This window comes from Lissotriton vulgaris, chromosome 11, assembly GCF_964263255.1.
Source record: "Lissotriton vulgaris chromosome 11, aLisVul1.2, whole genome shotgun sequence".
Classification (NCBI taxonomy): domain Eukaryota; kingdom Metazoa; phylum Chordata; class Amphibia; order Caudata; family Salamandridae; genus Lissotriton; species Lissotriton vulgaris.
The window spans coordinates 170,644,242-170,659,380 of NC_141699.1; the positions used below are offsets into that span (position 1 = coordinate 170,644,242).

The following is a 15,139-nucleotide window of genomic DNA, read 5'->3' on the forward strand; positions in this document are numbered from 1 at the left end:
AACAGAGGTCGCCCACGAGGTCGTCAGCCCTCCTCCTCCTTCTCCTCTACCTCCCCCTCCTCCTCCTCTACCTCCACCCCTCTTGCCACAACAAAGAAGCCCTAGATCCCCCATTCTGGATCATGTTGGTTCTGTGGGGGGTCGGCTTACCCATTTTCTACAAGCTTACGAATCGGTCACTACGGACCTTTGGGTTCTAAATCTTGTGAAAAATGGGTATGCTCTTCCCTTTCGGGAATTTCTTCCAAATTTCCCTCCTTGCCAAGGGGCATGTTCGGAGGACCACCTTATTCTTCTGCAGGAGGAAGTCCTTGCATTGCTAGAAAAAGGTGTGATAGAGGTGGTTCCGGAGCAGGAAAGGGGTCAGGGTTTCTACTCCCGGTATTTCCTGAATCCCAAGAAGGCTGGCAGGTTACGTCCAATCCTGGATATCTGGACCTTGAATCTTTTTCTCAAGCAGGAGAAGTTCAATGTACTCACCCTAGCGCAGGTTCTTCAGGTGCTGCAACAGGAAGATTGGATGGTGACAGTCGACTTGCAATATTTTCATATCTCGATCCTGAAGTCACACAGGAAGTATCTCCGTTTTACGGTAGGGTCGCAACATTATCAGTTTGGGGCTTCCTCCTTTTGGACTTACTACTGCACCTTGAGTCTTCACCAAGGTTATGGCAGTGGTGGCAGCCCATCTCAGGAGGTCAGGGATTCCAGTTTTCCCCTATCTGGACGACTGGCTACTGAAAGCAGAGTCGCCGAAGAAGGTGGTTCATCATCTGCAGATTATCAATCAATCAATCAGGAGTTTGTTAAAGCGCGACTACTCACCCGTAAGGGTCTCAAGGCGCTAGGGGTGGGGTGGGGTGGGGTGGGGGGGTGCAGGTTCCATTCCATCAAGGAGGGGGTCTGTCGAAGAGCCAGGTTTTGAGGTTTCTTGCGAAGATGGGGAGCGCTGTTGTCTGTCTGAGGTGGAGCGGAAGGGCGTTCCATGCTTTGGCCGCGAGGAAGGAGAAGGAGCAGCCTGGCGATCTGGTCTTTCTGGTGCGGGGGACCACGGCGTAGGAAAGCTGGGCTGATCGTAGGGTCCTTTGGGGTGCGTGGAATTTGAGTCGGCTGTTCAGGTATGCTGGTCCGGTGCCGTGGAGGGCCTTGTGTGCGTGGGTGAGCATCTTAAAGGTGATTCTCGCCTCGACGGGGAGCCAGTGGAGTGTGCGCAGGTGCTGGGAGATGTGGCAGTGTTTTGGCAGGTTGAGGACCAGTCTTGCGGCGGCGTTCTGGATGTTCTGTAGCTTGCGGATGGGGTTTTTGTTTATTCCGGCGTATAGTGCGTTGCCGTAGTCGAGTCTGCTGGTGACCAGGGCGTGAGTGACTGTCTTTCGGTGTTTGAGGGGGATCCATTTGAAGGTCTTACGAAGGAGGCGGAGGGTGTGGAAGCAGGAAGATGAGACAGAGTTGATCTGGTGGTCCATTTTGAGCTCGGAGTCCAGGATGATTCCCAGGTTGCGTGCGTGGTCTGTGGGGGTTGGCGTGTTTCCGAGGGCGGTGGGCCACCTGGTGTCGCTCCAGGCGTCGGGGTTTGGGCCCATGATGAGTACTTCTGTTTTGTTGGTGTTTAGTTGAAGGCAGCTGTTTTTCATCCATTTGGCGACGGCTTCCATGCCTTCTCGAAAGTTGCGTCTGGCGGTGTTGGGCTCGTTGGATAGGGAGAGGATGAGCTGGGTGTCGTCTGCATATGACACGATGTTGAGTCCGTAGGTTCTGACGATGGGGGCAAGTGGAGCCATGTAGACGTTGAAGAGCGTCGGGCTGAGGGAGGAGCCCTGGAAGACTCCGCAGGTGGTAGGTGTGGGGTCCGAGAGGAAAGGGGGGAGTCTGACCCGCTGCGTCCTGCCGGAGAGGAAGGAGCAGATCCAGTCGAGGGCCTTGTCCTGGATTCCTGCATCGTAGAGTCTGCGTATTAGGGTGCGGTGGGAGACTGTGTCGAACGCCGCTGATAGGTCGAGGAGGATGAGGGCTACTGTTTCTCCTTTGTCCAGTAAGGTGCGGATGTCGTCTGTTGCGGCGAGGAGGGCGGTTTCCGTACTGTGGTTTTTTCTGAAGCCGGATTGGGAGGAGTCGAGGATGTTGTGTTCTTCAATGAATGTGGCGAGTTGGCTGTTGATGGCTTTCTTGATGACTTTCGCTGGGAACGGGAGCAGGGAGATGGGTCTGTAGTTTTTGAGGTCGGTGGGGTCCGCTGAGGGTTTCTTTAGGAGGGGGTTGACCTCGGCGTGTTTCCAGTAGTCGGGGAACAAGGCGGTCGCCAGGGAGCGGTTGATGGTTTGGCGGAGCATGGGTGCGATGGTGTTGGCGGCTCTGTTGAAGATGTGGTGGGGGCAGGGGTCCGTGGGGGCCCCTGAGTGGATTGACTTCATTGTCTTCAGTGTGTCTTCGGTGGTGAGGGCTGTCCAGTCATCAATCGCTGGTTTCCGGGTGTCGGGGGTGGTTGGTGAGGGTTCAGTATGTTGGTTGTCTTCGTCGAAGTTGTCGTAGATGCTCTTGATTTTGTGGTGGAAAAAGATGCTAAGTTTGTCGCAGAGGTCTTGTGAGGGAGGGATGTCGGTAGACTCGCTGGTGGGTTGGGCGAACTCCTTGATGATGCTGAAGAGTTCCTTGCTGTTGTGTGCGTGGGTGGAGATTCTGTCTTCAATCGCTTTTTTCCTCGTTTCTCTGATGAGTTGATGGTGGGCGTTGGTGGCGGCTCTGAAGTTGTTGTGGGCTTCTGTGGATTTGGTGTTTCTCCAGGCCTTTTCAAGGCGGCGGCATGTGCGCTTGGACTCTCGAAGTTCGGTGGTAAACCATCTGGCTTTCTTGGCACGGGTATTGTTTTTCTTGAGGGGGGCTATGGTGTTGGTGCTGTCCGAGATCCATCTATGCAGGGTTCGGGCTGCGGTGTTGGGGTCGTCGTTTTCCGCGATGGTTGGGGTGGAGATGTTGAGTGAGGAGGTGAGCTGGTCATCGGTGATTTTGGTCCAGTTTCTTTGTGGAAGCAGGTGCTGGTGTCTGTGGATGGTGGGTGTTCTGAAGGTGAAGTGGACGCAACGATGGTTGGTCCATGGGAGTTTGGTGGTGTGGCTGAAGGTGATGGAGTTTCCTGTAGTGAAGAGGGGGTCGAGGGTGTGTCCTGCTGAGTGCGTGGGCTCGGTCACGATCTGGCGGAGTCCAATGTTGTGGAGGTTGTCCAGGAGGGATGTGGTGTTGGGGTCCAGTTGATTGTCGAGGTGGAAGTTGAGGTCTCCCAGCAGGGTGTAGTTGGTGGATGCGATGGCCTGCGGGGAGATAATGTCCGTGATGGAGTTGGCGAAGGGTCCGCGGGGTCCAGGGGGTCGGTAGATGAGGGTTCCTCGGAGGGCGGCGGTGGGGCTGGCCAGTATCTTGAAGTGAAGGTGTTCCATCAGTTCTGTGGACTCGTCAGGGAGTGTGCTCAGGCGGAGGCTGGATTTGTGGACGATGGCGATTCCTCCTCCTGGGTGGATGGGTTGGTCCTTCCTGGAGATCTTGTATCCTTGGTGGATGGCGATGGCGATGTCCGGTCCCGAGGTGGTGTTGGTCCAGGTTTCGGTGAAGAATGCTACGTCTGGGGTAGTGCTGTCGAGGAGGTACCAGATTTCTGTTGCGTGTTTGTGGAGGGATCGGACGTTGAGGAGGATGCATTGCAGGGTCTTCGGTTCGGTTGTGTTCTTGTGGGCGGGTTGTGCTGGATCCGTGTTCTTGGTGGTGCTGCAGGTGTGCCTGCAGCGGTGACAGCTGAAGGGTCCATGGGTGTCGGCTGGTGATGCTAGCATGCAGTTGTTGTTGCAGCCTGGGTTGAGTGCGTGGAGTGCTGCTGGGTCGTAGCGTTGGCGGGGCGGAGGTCCAGGGTTCCTGGTGCTGGTTGCAGACGGGCGCAGACGTGCTTGCCTTTGACGCGCCTTCGGTGCACCAGCGGCGCAGCAGCGCAGTGGCCGCCATTAAGTAGGGGTCGGGGAGGGCTGGACAGCTGGGAGGCGGGGAGGGGAGCTGGATTGGGCCGGTCGTGCTGGGGGGGGGAGGGGCCGCGGGGGCAGCAGCGGCGGGGAAAGGTAAAGGGAGGAAAGAAGGGATAAAGAAAAAAGGGAAAATAAGCAGAAATAAGGCACAAAAGAGCAGAGATGCAGAAAAGAGCAGAAAGGTGAAAGATAGAAAGGGTAAAAAAACGAGTGAAAACGAGTGAAGGAGCAGAGGGAGAGAAAGGGAAAATGGGCAGAAATAAGGCACAAAAGAGCAGAGGTGCAGAAAGGTGAAAGATAGAAAGGGGGAAAAAACGAGTGAAAACGAGTGAAGGAGCAGAGGGAGAGAAAGGGAGAATGGGCAGAAATAAGGCGCAAAAGAGCAGAGGTGCAGAAAGGTGAAAGATAGAAAGGGGAGAAAAACGAGTGAAGGAGCAGAAAGAAAGAAAGGAGACAGAGGTCCACTGGACCACCAGGGATGAGGCGCAGGGAAACCTGCGAGTGGAGGAGGGCCTCGATCACCAACACTGAAGAGTGCAGGAACAGGGGCACCTCACTTAATGGTGGAGCTGCGAGGGTGGGAGAGCAATTTCACTGACAATGAGTCAGTGGTCTTGCTCGCCTGTCCCCGCAGTGGCCGCCATTAAGTAGGGGTCGGGGAGGGCTGGACAGCTGGGAGGCGGGGAGGGGAGCTGGATTGGGCCGGTCGTTCTGGGGGGGAGGGGCCGCGGGGGCAGCAGCGGCGGGGAAAGGTAAAGGGAGGAAAGAAGGGATAAAGAAAAAAGGGAAAATAAGCAGAAATAAGGCACAAAAGAGCAGAGATGCTGAAAAGAGCAGAAAGGTGAAAGATAGAAAGGGTAAAAAAACGAGTGAAAACGAGTGAAGGAGCAGAGTGAGAGAAAGGGAAAATGGGCAGAAATAAGGCACAAAAGAGCAAAGGTGCAGAAAGGTGAAAGATAGAAAGGGGAAGAAAACGAGTGAAGGAGCAGAGGGAGAGAAAGGGAGAATGGGCAGAAATAAGGCGCAAAAGAGCAGAGGTGCAGAAAGGTGAAAGATAGAAAGGGGAGAAAAACGAGTGAAGGAGCAGAAAGAAAGAAAGGAGACAGAGGTCCACTGGACCACCAGGGATGAGGCGCAGGGAAACCTGCGGGTGGAGGAGGGCCTCCATCACCAACACTGAAGAGTGCAGGGGCAGGGGCACCTCACTTAATGGTGGAGCTGCGAGGGTGGGAGAGCAATTTCACTGACAATGAGTCAGTGGTCTTGCTCCTCAGTCGCAACTCAGTTGTTGTACAGATTGGGTTTCTTGATAAACGTGCCCAAATCTCACTTGGTGCCCTCTCAGCGCAACATGTTCATAGGGGCGGTACTGGACACTACTGTGTGTTGAGCATTCCCACCTCCACAAAGGATTCTCGAAATTCAGGAAATGATTCCTTTGTTTTACAATGGAGTGGTCGTTCCAGTCCTGAAGGTCCTTCGTCTGCTCGGTCTGTTTGCTTCCTGCATTCTGTTGGTCAACCATGCACGCTGGCACATGAGGGCGCTTCAGTGGTGCCTCCGTAGGCAGTGGTATCAGCACAACGGAGATCTCAGGGAGTCTGTGAGGATCTCCAGAGAAGCTGCAGCGGATCTGTCTTGGTGGAGTGTGGAGGGCAATCTGTCTCAAGGAAAGCCTTTCCATCTGCCTCCGTCGGTGGCCACAGTGATAACGGATACATCCACCTTAGGGTGGGGTGCTCATCTGAGGGACCTGGAGATCAAGGGTCTTTGGTCTCCAGAGGAAAGGTTGCTTCACATCAACCTTCTAGAGATGCGGGTGATACGTTTGGCGCGGGAGGCCTTCCTCCGCTCCATTCGCGGTCAGTTGGTTCAAGTCCTGACGGACAACACTGCCGCGATGTGGTATGTCAACAAGCAGGGAGGAATGGGGTCGCATTGTCTCTGCAGAGAGGCTCTGTGTCTCTGGTCCTGGGTTCAGGACCATCAGATTTTTCTGATTGCAAATCATCTGGCCGGAGTTCTGAACGTGCGTGCAGACAGTCTCAGTCGGCAGTTCTCTGCCAACCACGAGTGGAGGCTTCATCCGGAGGTGGTTCATCACGTCTTTCGGACGTGGGGAACTCCTCGGTGGACCTGTTTGCCACTCACGAGAACACTCACTGCCCGTCGTTCTGCAGTCTCCAGTATCCGATGCAGGGGACTTTCGGGGACGCGTTTCAGTTGAGTTGGGGGTCACAACTCCTTTATGCGTTTTCTCCCATACCCTTGATTCCTCGGGTTCTGAGGAAGATTCGCCAAGACCGGGCCCAAGTCATATTGATCGCCCCGGATTGGCCAAGAAGGGTTTGGTACACAGATCATCTCCTCCTCTCCTCGTGTCCTCTGCTCTGCCTCCCTCTCAGAGCAGACATCCTCTCGCAGTCGCAGGGGCAGGTTCTACAACCCCACCTCCAGAGCTTACACTTTTATGCCTGGAGGTTGAACGGGGCAACCTGAAATCATTCTCTCTCTTTCTCGCCTGACGTGGTTGACGTTACTTTGTCCGCCAAACGTCAGTCCACCAAGTCTATTTATTCCTATAGGTGGGCCAAATTTGTCATTTGGTGTGGGGGTTCTGTTGACCCTTTGAGGGCTCGTTTATCTAACATCCTTCAGTTCGCTCTCTCTCTAGCCCAGCAGGGCTTTGCTGTGGCTACGGTAAAGGGCTATTTATCGGCTTTGTCTGCATTCTTTTGCTTGCCGGATCAGCCGTCTTTATTAAAGTTGCCCATTGTGTTCAGGTTCATTAAGGGCCTTACTAACAAGTTTCTGCCCACTCCTTTTATTGTGCCTCAGTGGGACTTAAATCTTGTCTTAACCTACTTGATGGGTTTTCCCTTTGAGCCTTTGCACAAGTGTCCCTTGAGACTACTGTCTTTTAAGACTGTATTTCTTGTTGCCATCAGTGGCATAACGAAACTTGAGGGGGCCCCCCTGCAAACTACATGGAGGGCCCCCCCTCCCATCCTCCGTGCCAGTCTAGAGCTCTCAGGCTAGCAACCCGCCATACTGCAGGGGATGCAGGGCGATTGTTACGCCACTGTGACCAATACAGCCGTTATCAGTAACACTGGATGGTGGAGTTAAAGGTTGGGCTTAGTCTGCCAGCAGGCTATCATAGATGGTGGTCCATTCATTACAGGGTCCCTGCCATCAGTACGCCAGGGAAGTTTGCCCAATTTTAGGATGGGTTTCCTGATGCAGACTCCTGTCATGATATACAACATCGGGCCCACTCATCGTTCAGTTTTGACAAAAGTGCATCCACTGCTCCTTCTCTTTTCCATTTTAAAACATTAGACAAAGCGACAATGCAGTATTTCAAAAGCAGATGTAACTACAAAGAGCACATTTTGATAATACATTTTTATTAGTAGACAATAGCAATCTTAAGAGGCATTACATAGCTTCCTACACACTGTGACCCCAATTCCATCACAGTCTCTCTCTCTCTCTCTCTCTCTCTCTCTCTCTCTGTCAATGAGTCAGTCTCTCTCTCTGTCAGTCAGTATCTCCCTCTCTGTGATTCAGTCTCTCTGTCAGTCAGTCTGTTAGTCTCTCTCTCTCTCTCTCTCTCTCTGTCAGTCTGTCTGTCATTTGGACTCTCTCTCTCTGTCAGTTTCTCAGCCAGTCAGTCTCTCTGTCAAGTCAGTATTTAGACTCTGAATCAGTCAGTCTCTACTCTCTGTCCACTCTCTCTCTCTCTCTCCATTCTCTCTCTCAACTCTGTCCACTCTATCTCTACTGTCTCACTCTCCACTGTCTCTCTTCACTGTCTCTCCCTCCACTGTCTCTCCCTCCACTGTCTCTCTCTCCACTCTCTCTCCACTCTCTCTCTATTCTCTCTCTACTCTCTCTCTCCACTCTCTCTCTCTCTACTCTCTCACCACTCTTTCTCTCTCCACTCTCTCTCTCTCCACTCTCTCACTCCACTCTCTCTCTCCACCCTCTCCACTCTCTCTCCACTCTCTCTCTCTCCACTCTCTCCACTCTCTCTCTCCACTCTCTCTCTCCACCCTCTCTCTCTCCACTCTCTCCGCTCTCTCTCTCTCTCCACTCTCTCCACCCTCTCTCTCCACTCTCGCCATTCTCTCTCTCTCTCCACTCTCTCCACTCTCTCTCTCTCCACTCTCTCTCTCTCCACTCTCTCTCTCCACTCTCTCCACTCTCTCTCTCTCCACTCTCTCCACTCTCTCTCTCTCCACTCTCTCCTCTCTCTCCTCTCTCCACTCTCTCCTCTCTCTCCACTCTCTCTCTCTCCACTCTCTCCTCTCTCTCCTCTCTCCACTCTCTCCTCTCTCTCTCCCTCTCCACTCTCTCTCTCTTTTCGCTGTCTCTCTCTACTCTCTCTCCTCTCTCTTCACTCTCTCCACTCTCTCTCCACTCTCTCTCTCCACTCTCTCTCTCCACTCTCTCTCTCTCTACTCTCTCCACTCTCTCTATTCTCGCTCTACTCTCTCACTCTCCACTCTCTCTACTCTCTCACTCTCCACTCTCTATACTCTCTCTCTCTCTCTTCACTCTCTCTCTCTACTCTCTCCCGACTCTTTATCTCTCCACTCTCTCTCTCTCCACTCTCTCTCTCTCCACTCTCTCTCTACTCTCTCACTCCACTCTCTCTCTCCACTCTCTCCACTCTCTCTCTCTCCACTCTCTCCACTCTCTCTCTCCACTCTCTCCACTCACTCCACTCATTCTCGCCACCCTCTCACCACCCTCTCCACTCTCTCTCCACTCTCTCTCTCTCTCCACTCTTTCCACTCTCTCCTCTCTCCCTCCACTCTCTCTCTCTACTCTCTCTCTCCACTCTCTCTCTCTCTCTCCACTTTCTCTCTCTCTCTCCACTTTCTCTCTCTCTCCACTCTCTCTCTCCACTCTCTCTCTCTCTCCCCTCTCTCTCTCCACTCTCTCTCTCCCCTCTCTCTCTCCCCTCTCTCTCTCCACTCTCTCTCTCCACTCTCTCTCTCCACTCTCTCTCTCTCTCTCCACTCTCTCTCTCCACTCTCTCTCCACTCTCTCTCCACTTGCTCTCTTTTCGCTGTCTCTCTCTACTCTCTCTCGTCTCTTCACTCTCTCGACTCGCTCTCTATCCACTCTCTCTCTCGCCACTCGCTCTCTCTCCACTCTCTCTCTCCACTCTCTCTCTCCACTCTCTCTCTCCACTCTCTCTCTCTCCACTGTCTTTATCCACTGTCTTTCTCCACTGTCCCTCTCTCCACTGTCCCTCTCTCCACTGTCTCTCTCCACTGTCTCTCTCCACTCTCTCTCTCTCTCTACTCTCTCTCTACTCTCTCCACACTCTCTCTCTCTCTCTCTCTCTCTCTCTCTCCACTCTCTCTCTCTCCACTCTCTCTCTCTCCACTCTCTCTCTCTCTCTCTCTCCACTCTCTCTCCACTGTCTCTCTCCACTCTCTCTCTACTCTCTCTCTCTCTTCTCTCTCTCTCCACTCTCTCTCCACTCTCTCTCCACTCTCTAACTTTTCACTCTCTTTCTCCACTCTCTCTCTTGCTCCACTCTCTCTCTCTTGCTCCACTCTCTCTCTTGCTCCTCTCTCTCTCTTGCTCCACTCTCTCTCTCTTGCTCCACTCTCTCTCTCTTGCTCCACTCTCTCTCTCTTGCTCCACTCTCTCTCTCTCACTCCATTCTCCCTCTCTCTCACTCCACTCTCTCTCTCGCACTCCACTCTCTCTCACTCCACTCTCTCTCACTCCACTCTCTCTCACTCCACTCTCTCTCACTCCACTCTCTCTCACAAAGTAGTGTGCGTTGCCATGGGCGTCCGCAGAAATGTTTCCAGGGGGGCACATTTTTTACTTCATCACCATTCCCCATGTACTCTTATACCCTCTGCCTTGCACCCTTCTCGCCCTCCCCCTTGCACCCTTCTCCCCCTCCCCCTTGCACCCTTCTCCCCTCCCCCTTGCACCCTTCTCCCCCTCCCCCTTGCACCCTTCTCCCCCTCCGCCTTGCACCCTTTTCTACCTTGCACCATTCTCCCCTCTGCCTTGCACCCTTCTCCCCTCTGCCTTGCACCCCTCTCCCCTCTGCCTTGCACCCCTCTCCCCTCTGCCTTGCACCCTTCTCCCCTGCAACCTTCTCCCCTATGCCTTGCACCCTTCTTCCCCTCTGCCTTGCACCCTTCTTCCCCTCTGCCTTGCACCCTTTTCCCCTCCGCCATGCACCCTTTTCCCCTCTCCGCCTTACACCCTTCTCCACTCCGCCTTGCACCCTTCTCCTCTCTACTTTGCACCCTTCTCCTCTCTGCCTTGAACCCTTCTCCCCTCTGCCTTGCACCCTTCTCCCCTCTGCCTTGCATCCTTCTCCTCTCTAACTTGCACCCTTCTCCTCTCCGCCTTGCACCCTTCTCCCCTTCGCCTTGCATCCTTCTCCCCTCCGCCTTGCACCTTTCTCCCCTCTGCCTTGCACCCTTCTCCCCTCTACCTTGCACCCTTCTCCTCTCTACCTTGCACCCTTCTCCCCTCTGCCATGCACCCTTCTCCCCTCTGCCTTGCACCCTTCTCCCCTCTGCCTTGCACCCCTCTCCCCTCTGCCTTGCACCCTTCTCCCCTCTGCCTTGCACCCTTCTCCTCTCTACCTTGCACCCTTCTCCACTCCGCCTTGCACCCTTCTCCCCTCCGCCTTGCACCCATCTCCTCTCCGCCTTGCACCCATCTCCTCTCCGCCTTGCACCCTTCTCTTCTCTACCTTGGACCCTTCTCTCTACCTTGCACCCTTCTCCCCTCTGCCTTGCACCCTTCTCGGCCCCCCTGCGGACGCCCACATGGTGCTTCTAACAAGAGTGCTTACCTGAGGGCACCATTTTGCTGCCTCATCCCTTCTCATATGAGCTTTGCCCTGGAGAATACTCTCTCTATGGCCCCCACTCCCACCCTTGTCAGGGTCCCGAGCAGTGCTCTGTGCTGCCTCCTGCTCTCTGGGGCCCCCACCCCCGTCCTTGTCAGGGTCCTGACCAGTGCTATGTGCTGCCTCCTCTCTCTCTGGGGCCCCCAGCCCCACCCCCGTCCTGGTCAGGGTCCTGAGCAGTGCTCTGTGCTGCCTCCTCTCTCTCTGGGTCCCCCAGCCCCCGTCTTTGTCAGGTTCCTGAGCAGTGCTCTGTGCTACCTCCTGCTCTCTCTCTGGGGCCCCCCTCCTTGTCAGGGTCCCGAGCAGTGGTTTGTGCTGCCTCCTCTCTCTATGGGGCCCCCTGCCCACATCCTTGTCAGGGTCTAGAGCAGTCCTCTGTGCTGCCTCCTGCTTTCTCTCTGGGACCCCCAGCCCGCGTCCTTGTCAGGGTCCCGAGCAGTGCTCTGTGCTGCCTCCTGCTCTCTCTCTGGGGCCCCCAGCCCCTGTCCTTGTCAGCGTCCTGAGCAGTGCTTTGTGCTGCCTCCTGCTCTCTCTCTGGGGCCCCCAGCCCCCCTCCTTGTCAGGGTCCCAAGAAGTGCTCTGTGCTGCCCCCTCTCTCTCTGGAGCCCCCAGCCCCCGTCCTTGTCAGGGTCCCGAGCAGTGCTCTGTGCTGCCTCCTCTCTCTCTGGAGCCCCCAGCCCCCGTCCTTGTCAGGGTCCCGAGCAGTGCTCTGTGCTGCCTCCTGCTCTCTCTCTGGGGCCCCCAGCCCTCGTCCTTGTCAGGGTCCCGAGCAGTGCTCTGTGCTACCTCCTGCTCTCTCTCTGGGGCCCCCAGCCCTCGTCCTTGTCAGGGTCCCGAGCAGTGCTCTGTGCTGCCTCCTGCTCTCTGGGGCCCCCACCCCATCCTCTTTCCGGGCCTGACATATCTGACTGAAGAGAAACAATGTATGTTGATACTTTGTTTCTTTTCAGTCAGCGAGGGGGCGGGCAAGGGGCGAAGAGCAGGCTGCAGACAGCCTGCACCTGCTTTAGAGGGAGAGAGGCTTGCTTCAGTGCAAGCCTCTCACAGCTCTCACTGAAGAGCTGAGGGGGGGCCGGGGCCCCCTTCATTTAATGAAGAGCATGGCCTGCGGGGTCGTTTGTTACGCCCCTGGTTGCCATTACCTCGGCATGGAGGGTAAGTGAGCTTCAAGCTCTGAGTTCGAAACCCCTGTTCTTGACCATTCATGCTGATAGAATGGTACTCTGTACCAGGACTGCTTTTCTAGCTAAGGTGGTAACTCCCTTCCATCTGGGGCAGTCCATTACCCTTCCTACCTTCTATCCTCCCCCTCACCCTTCCAAGGAGGAGGAGCGGCTTCACCGTTTGGACCCTAAGAGGGCGGTGAGTTTTGACCTCTATAGGACTAAAAGACTATTGTGTGGATGACCAGCTCTTCGTGGGCTTTGCGGGCTGCAGGAAAGGCAGAGCGGTGCACAAGCTCACCCTTTCCAGAAGGATTATCTTGTGCATCAAGATCTGTTTCTTTTTGGCCAGTAAGGATGCTCCAGAGGGTATAAGAGCTCACTCTACCAGAGCAAAGTCTTCAACATCTGCCTTGTCTAGAGGTGTTCCTGTAGAGGACATTTGTAGAGCGGCAACTTGGGCCTCCCTCCACACTTTCGCAAAGCATTACTGCTTAGATTCCGAGGTGTGGAGGGAAGGTCACTTTGCACATTACGTCCTTCAGGACTTTTTGGTATAGAAGGGTGGACACCCTCCTCCGGGAGTGGGGACTGCTGTGGGACTCTATTCACAAGGTGAGGAATCCACTGGTAGAGGTATCCATCAGAAGAACAAGTTACTTCCCTTCGGTAACGCTTTTTCTGGTGGATACAATATGAGTATGTGCCTGTGGATTCCTCACTGACCCACCCGCCTGTCCACCCTTGTATACCTACAATGTTGATAGTTTCTATCTGTTTCTTTTAATGGAATGGTATTATTCTTTTTGTTTTAATTCATTGATTTCACACTGTGTGTGTTGGTTTCAATACTGTGTACTATGTATACTGTATATACTTGTGTCGGTCCGTCCGTGTGCCTCGAAGGCACAGAAAAAAAGGGCGGAACTGACTCTTATGGCTCCGGTGACGTCAGCGGAGCCGCGTGCGGAGCCAGGCTTCTGTGACGTTGTCCTCGTCAGTGTGGAGAGCTACGAAAAATTTCCGAATGCTGCTGTTGTAGGGGATATTCACAAGGTGAGGAATCCACAGGCAGATACTGTATCCACCAGAAAAAGCGTTACCGAAGGTAAGTAACTTGTTCGAATCACTCCTCCAATGGAAGTATAGCACAGATGCCCTCAGGGAGGGAGGGGAGATAAAAGTGGAAGTGGGCGACTTTTGTGGGCATTGGAAGGTATAAGAGTATAATTCACCAAAGTTCAGATTTCACACCACCTTTGGAAATGTATGTGGTGTATTCTCTGATTTGTATTTGAAAAAATCTTGTTGAAAATCATTAAAAAGAAACTTAGGGCTTGATTACGAGTGGTTTGGTTAATTACGACGCATTCATAATCCTCTGTTTATGCACAAGTTGAAATTAAGATTTTTGTTTTATTTAACGCATCCGGTAGCTATCGAATGCGTAAATAACCCAAACTTCATTAAATTCAGAAGGTCAAACTTCTGATATTTAACTGGGGATTTACATGGTATTTACCATGCCATGTGGATTTTGGTGCGATAAACACCAAAATCCACGTTATTCACCAACTAGTAATTGGTGTTATTTATCTCACACATGATAAATAATGTACTCATGGTATTGGCCCTTAATGTATTATTTAAGTGGTGCTAGAAAAGATTTGAACTATGTTTCACTTTCCTCGTATGAGTAAACACATGATTGTCAGTGGCGTTTAGATACTGGAAAACATTCATTCCAAAACTTTAAGAAGAATCTTTTCCATCTTTTTGGTTTCTTGATCATGCCGAGAAGTTCTCTGATCTGTTTCTGTTTTTTACGTTTTGTCAGGCCTCTTATGAGCGTCTAAGTTGGTACTTTCTTTGTTTATCGAGTCACTGATTTGAGTTTGATCTAGTTTTCTCTTAGACAGCACTATATGGACCTCCTTCGACACAAGTACTTTTTTCTGGGTTTACAAATTCATACTCGCCGACATTTCAGAATTTGCCTATGAGGAGAGAATATACTGGCAGTATGTCACCGCAGTGCTTTGCCCATTAAAAAGTATGGAGATGCAATGGCTGTCCAATTTTATAATGAAACATGACTGATTGGGAAAGAAGGTGTGAAACACAGGATAAGATAGCAGGAACAAAGGTAGTGTTGTTTTGCCTAAGAATGTGCCTCCAATTTTGATCTTGTGTTGAATCGAAAGGTAAGTACTGACACGTTTCATTGTGAAGTAAACAGGAAGATTATGCTTCTATTCATCTACATACGGTTTTTAAAAAGCAAAGTGCATCGGTATGATTTGTATGTTCACAAAGAAAGGACTTTTTTTGTTATGCACACTCTTAAAGCTAACCAAATATTTACATTTTAGGTCCATTTGAACTACGACAGTTCAGTCATGGACAGTCCAACCCGTCTTACTACATCCAGTATGGAGATCGTCAACTAGTGCTCAGAAAGAAACCACCTGGTAAATTACTACCATCTGCTCATGCTGTGGAGCGTGAATATAGGTAAGACAGATATTTATTATTTATGACATCAATATTTACCATGAAAATCGCATCTTATGCATATATTAATTAGTAATATAATAATAACGTTATAAAGCATAAATATAGGAAGCAGGTTGGTTAGATTGACCTCTTTGCCTTCCGAATACATGCTAGAATAATTTTGACGCACAGATCAGATCACACATAAAGTCTCAAAGCCTACGCAATAAGAGAGGTGTTTTCATTCTCCGATGGAATGAGCTTTCCTACATGCCATTAAGTAAAAGCTGATAACTTTTGCTCAGAATCACATTACTCCTCTTTACATTCTGAGATTTACAAATACAGTTTTTTTTGTTTTTTTCCTAAGACTATGCCTGTGTTAGATGGGTGAACCTTATCGAGTGGTGATCTAGATTTTATTCCATTCCTTCCATGCTACCCTTAGAAGGGCAGTATTGGATCTGTAATGGTCATTGTGTTGCCAAATTAATCTCCATCTTTATTTTATTATACTTGTCACGCGTATAGTCATCACCGGTCTCCTTCTTCAGAGGGTTGTTCACGGG

General features: G+C 52.2%; 1 protein-coding gene across 8 annotated transcripts in view; it reads left to right on the forward strand.

Annotated features, from left to right (window-relative positions):
• ACAD10 (acyl-CoA dehydrogenase family member 10) overlaps positions 1-15,139 on the forward strand; it is a 627,389-nt gene that overhangs the window by 234,891 nt on the left and 377,359 nt on the right. For all 8 annotated transcript variants that reach the window (XM_086943061.1, XM_086943062.1, XM_086943065.1 and 5 more), the window contains one exon: positions 14,447-14,588. In XM_086943061.1, the coding sequence (XP_086799187.1) occupies positions 14,447-14,588 (142 nt within the window). The remainder of the gene's footprint in view (positions 1-14,446; positions 14,589-15,139) is intronic.